Consider the following 6,000-nt stretch of genomic DNA (forward strand, 5'->3'; position numbering starts at 1 on the left):
AACTTCTACAGCAATTTTTTCGCTAATGCATCATGTTTTAAATAGTGTGAATGACGATAAGTTGACTACTGCACTGTTTCTTGATTTGTCGAAAGCATTCGACCATATCTCCCATGAGAAACTACTTACCAAAATTCATGAAGTTGGCATTAGGGGGCCTGCGTACACATGGCTTGCATCATACTTATCAAACCGCAAACAGAAAGTAGTCATTAGCGGATTAACCAAAAATAAAGATCTTTTATTTTACTCGTCTGACGAAAGACAAAACAAGAGTGGAGTCCCACAAGGGAGTGTATTGGGACCCACCCTATTCTTATTATACATAAATAATTTATCTGACGTAACAAATCATAAATGTATTCTATTTGCTGATGACATTACAATAATTATAACCACTAACAAAAAAATAAATACAATTAAGGACCACGAAATTGACATAAACAATACTTTACATAATACTATCCAATGGCTTGACAACAATAATTTGACAATTAATCTGAATAAAACTAATTACATACAATTTAATCAATCCAAACACTTACAATATAATTTTAATTTAAATATAAATGTTGGAAATGTAGCAATCAAGAAGGCATCCGAAACAAAATTTTTAGGTATAACAATCGACCAAGACATTAATTGGAAGGCACATGTAGATGATCTCTGTATGAGAATCAATCGGTTTGTATATGCATTGAAACAAGTTAGGAAAGTGACTAATATATCAACAGCACTAGTGTCTTACCATGCCTATGTTGAATCGATTCTGCGCTACGGCCTCATAGCGTGGGGAAATAGTACAGATTTTAATAGAGCCTTCATCGCGCAAAAAAAATGTATTAGAGCTATAGCTGGGATACCATCCGACAAATCGTGTAGACCCTTATTTCTAGAGTTTGGTTTGTTACCATTACCGTCTTTGTATATTTTAGAAATATGTACTTTTGTCAAGAAACATTTTACGTTGTTCAAAAGAGTCTGCGATATAAATTTGCGAACCCGTAGAGACCCAGATAGACTTGTTCTGGAAGTCATACCTAGATCTGAGAAATATAACCGAAATTGTGTAGCAATGTGTGTTAGAATATATAATAAAATACCAAAAAGTATAAAAACATTAAATTCTAGCCAATTTTCAAATAAACTGCGTGGATGGCTTAAAAGTAAAAACTATTATAGTGTCACAGAGTTCCTTAATGACCGAGAGTTTTGAATATAATGATTATGTAACAATATTTAGCACTAATGTATGTACCTTTAACATGACTGGGTTTTTTGGCCCAAAATTAATATTTGCATGCTTCGTGTAAGCAAAACATGATTGAACATTTTTCTGTGTAACATCTGTATATACCGTGTTTTAAGCAAATAAATGTATTCTTATTCTTATTCTTATTCTTATTCTTTGTTTTTTTTTTTATCAATAACTCTTACATTTTACCCTGTATTTTTACTATAATAAATCGCCAATTTCCAATATCACAAAGACAAATAATTTATTATTTACCAAAGTATTAGCAAAAACTTTAAAACCTTTTTTAGCCATGATTTGCGGGAAATATTAAAAACAAAGTAAGGAAATTGTCTTTAGTCATATTAAACTGGTCTTGTATACCCAAGATGTGGCTTGTTTTTCTATAATCATTATACAAATCACCAAATAATCACAGGTATAACATTTCACATTCATAATAACCGGCTACGGGGTTTCCCCACGAGTTTGTGTGCCAAAATTATGGAACCGATTTAATGTTAAACACTCCAAACAATATTATGCTAAGCAAATATTTTTATCCTTTAATTAATACTTAAAGAAGACCCAAGGACTTCGGGACCAACAGCAAAAACACTGGCAAACTTGTTTTAACATCAAGCATTCAGAAAATAAAGCTTAAGTGCTCTGTAATGATCACAAATAAGATAATGCACGTCAATGACATTGGGAGATATTTAATGACAGAGTTTAAATATAAACAATTCGGTAAATATCTGCTCATAATTTGAAAGCTGAATTGCAAGGTGCTTCAGATGCATATTTTGAAAATCAAAAAGCAAAAAATGGGTCATATTTTCTTCTTGCACATTGCAGTTCATCGAAGGACAAATATTTCTTGTCAGAATTGCGTTGTATATGACTTTTTACAAAAGGATATAACAATATTTCGAGACCATAACGAACGATGTTGTTGACCGGCGTATGCTCATTATTATTAAAATTTTAAGAGAATCCGTTACGTAATATATGTTACGGAAGGCTTTTGTTTGGCTCTTACTTAAAACATAAACAGTTTAGATGCAATCAGATTTGGTGACGGGTCAATAACTCAATTTTTACTACCATACAGGGTATAAGACAGTGGTTACAGCGGACACTGAATTTTAGGTAATAATTACTATAGGTTCCTTGAAGACACCCGGAGTCCAGACAAAACAGCTGCTGCTGCTGCAAAGTTTTTTAAACTGAATTACGCACTACAAGGCAAAGTCGAGAAGTGCAGACTTTTCATAAATAATGGCTATTTGCTTCGATTTATTTAATACTAGCTTTCCGCCCGCGGCTTCGCCCGCGTGGAATTTTTCCTGTCACAGAAAAACTTTATCGCGCGCGTCCCTGTTTCAAAAACCGGGATAAAAACTATCCTATGTCCTTTCCCGGAACTCAAAATATCTCTATGCCAAATTTAATCAAAATCGGTTCAGTGGTTTAGGCGTGAAAGCGAGACAGACACAGAGTTACTTTCGCATGTATAATATTAGTAAGATGTATGGCGTGATTCTGATATGTACTTCAAATGTAGGATGTTTCAAGGGCTGTATCAGTATTATTAACACCCTGTATAACATTTACTGGGCTACCAAGGCGATAGGCATCATAAATATCGCAAGAGCTCAAAACATTGGCGAGATAAATAATGCGCCGTTTCTACGGGCTGTGAACGTTCACTTTCTCTTACGTAACCTCTATTTTGGGCAAAATTCACTTTTCGGTTTTTGCACAGCACACTTTGGACTTTAGTTATGAGATATTCAAATGTTATTATTATTATAATGACACCACAACAAGTTAGTTAAACAGTAGGTTCAATTTCCATGACATCTCTACAAAAGGTATGGTTTTATCTCTTGAGACTATCATTGAAATGTAAAATGATTCGTATTTCACGTATTACGTTCCACAAACCCAATTATTCACTACGAACTTTATTATAATTATGGTACACCGGGCTGACCCAGCAGATTATTATGCTTCTAAATCTAAGTACTTATTACTCAGTAGCTAAGGGTTACTTTTCCATCATTGTCCTTAAAAACAGATTTGCGGTCTCTACGTACAAGCTCTGCCTGTCTTTTTGAGCGAGTGGGTTACTGGATCTAGCTTAGACTTCTCGCAAACAAAACCAAAACAACACATAACAGTTACATGTGATGTTGAAACACAAATAATACGTTTGGTTTGGCGATAGAGGCCTTCGTGCGTTCACCGCAAAAATAAACGGAAAAGATAATAATGATAGCGTGCACAAACAATGGATAATAATTCTAAAGCATCAGGAAAGTATAGGCTAAAACTTTAGTATTATTTGTAAGGCCCAGAACAGACGGTGAAACGCAACTGCAACTTTGTGATGATTCTGATGATGAATGAAACTGAAAGTTTCAAACTGGTCGCGTCATGTGTGGTCTCTCAACGGACGCTATGGACGCTATGGCAGAAACTTAGATGCAACTCAAAAGTAACTAGCAGTTGCAGTTTCGTTGCAGTTGCGTTTCACCGTCTGTTCTGGGCCTAAGAGTTAGAACCTTTTAAAGATTCAAGATCATCATGAAATCCCTGAAGTTAATAGCCGGATAAATTGACATTGACCTATGATGCGCGTGTGCACTTGTGCTAAGTATTGTTTGCATGCAAAGTAGTATTCCGTGTGTGATGGCTAAATTCAACAACTGGACTTCAATGTAAACGATTCTAAAAATAAATGGTCAAACATCTGACATAGTAGAGTTGTCTGCACATCAGATTAAATAGGTATGATATTTTTAATGCAAAATAGCAACGTTATGTACTTAGTTGTAAAGTAAATAAAGTACTGCATTGTTTATATGATAACGAACTTACTGCAGAATTTTTTATCAGACGTTCAGGCAAATGTTGCAAGGTTATTATTTTAAGGCAGGAAGAATTTATTTGAATTACTTCCTGATTTGGATCAAAATAGGTCTCACGTTCACTCAATAAAATTACATTTACGCATGAAAATCTCATAGATTAAATTATCCACATATATTTGTCTAATACAGACTGTTTACTTCGCGCGATTTGCTCGTATTTAGATATTAGTGATTCAAATAGTTTTCTAGCTAGCTTACGCTCTACAGTAGTCGTACTGTGGTCGCGGAGAAAATTCGATAATCCCTCTCCAACGAGGATGAGTTTTTTTATTGGACACGTCACACGAGGCAAACGAACAAACGGATCACCTGATGGTAAGTTATTACCACAGCACAGCACCAGTAGCAGAAGCAGCAAGCCGTTATGAGAATTCCTCGCTGGAGACTAGAGATTTATCCCTACATCTACATCTCACACAGCATGTAGCATATCCAATTATCCACCTTAAAAGATTCAACCACACCAACTCATGCAAATCGCCATAGCAGGATCAAAGCGCCATCATAGGCCAATGACAGCCTAGGACGCGCGAACTGTCATAGGTCGCGCGACCTGTCATTGGCCTATTATTCACGTATTTTGACAGTCAAGATCTCGCTGACGTTCAGAAGTCGTCCTATTGAAAAACAGTTCTAAATCCGTATTCACAAGGGTCATTTTGATAGAACGATTACTCGATAGGATGGAACTCAGTGTTTTGTTGTCGTTGAAGTTTTGTTACGTGAATAAGGCTGCTGAACGCGTCGGTGTGGTTGAAGCTTTATAAGACTAATCCACATACCTGTAGAATCCAGACTTAGTGTCGGCGTTGTCCTTGATGCTCTTCTTGGTGTCGACCTCGCTGAGCACGACGAAGAAGTGGTGGCACTTGTCGCACTTGACGAAGCGCGTGGAGCTGACGAACGTCTCCACGTGCGTGCACGGGTCGCCGCACTTGGGGCACGTGAGCACGCCGCTGCCGGAGCCCGACTTCTTGCCGCCCGATGTCGTGCCTGGTTGAGACGTCTTTGGTTACCAATGGTATATTTTATAGGGTGGTTACAGAATATGACTGTTGCAGCAATTTTGCAGAATATGCCATTGAGATTTGAGAGCAACAACACCAACAATGACATTAAGGTTGGTGTCGATTCAACAACCGCCTATAAATACAGTCGATTTATTACGAAGGCATTCAATACGAGTATGATAATATGCAACAACTCAACCATCACAAGCACATCGCCGCAGCAATAGATGTACTGACTGTATGTAAAAAAACTGAAAATATTGTCATATTGGATTAATTCAGTTTTCAGTTGGCGCCAACTTGTGACTTGTGAGAGCTTCATCTTGTGACACGGCGGGACTATTCCCACCTCTTTTTCCCGCCGCTGCAACTCCTACGTAGCCAGGATCTACAGCTTACAGGACCCTTTTCTTGTGATAGTAGGTGTTTAATTCACGTATTTCTGCTCTCCGCTGCTCCGTGGGGCTCTTGCACAGCACCGCGCATAGCTCAGCGAGCCGTCGTGAGGTTCTCAAGTGGGAGCGGAGTCTTACCAGAGTTGACGGCATCCTTGGGGGGTGCGAGTAGGACGGGCCAGGGGGCTGCTCCGTGGGGCTCTTGCACAGCACCGCGCATAGCTCAGCGAGCGCGGCTGTTCCGTCGTGAGCTTCTCAAGTGGGAGCGGAGTCTTACCAGAGTTGACGGCATCCTTGGGAGGGTGCGAGTGCGGCGGGCCGGGCGGCTGCTCCGTGGGGCTCTTGCACAGCACCGCGCATAGCTCAGCGAGCCGTCGTGAGGTTCTCAAGTGGGAGTGGAGTCTTACCAGAGTTGACGGCAT

The 6,000-nt window shown here is 38.6% G+C and overlaps 1 protein-coding gene across 1 annotated transcript in view; it reads right to left on the reverse strand.

The window, feature by feature from the left end:
- Window positions 1-6,000, reverse strand: part of LOC135079495 (uncharacterized) — a 50,350-nt gene extending 44,350 nt beyond the window's left edge. Inside the window, exons 1-2 of the mRNA XM_063974151.1 lie at window positions 5,856-6,000; window positions 4,956-5,166 (exon numbers count right to left, since the gene is read on the reverse strand). Coding sequence (XP_063830221.1) covers window positions 4,956-5,166; window positions 5,856-6,000 — 356 coding nt within the window. The remainder of the gene's footprint in view (window positions 1-4,955; window positions 5,167-5,855) is intronic.

The sequence above is a fragment of the Ostrinia nubilalis genome, chromosome 16 (genome assembly GCF_963855985.1).
Source record: "Ostrinia nubilalis chromosome 16, ilOstNubi1.1, whole genome shotgun sequence".
Lineage (NCBI taxonomy): Eukaryota > Metazoa > Arthropoda > Insecta > Lepidoptera > Crambidae > Ostrinia > Ostrinia nubilalis.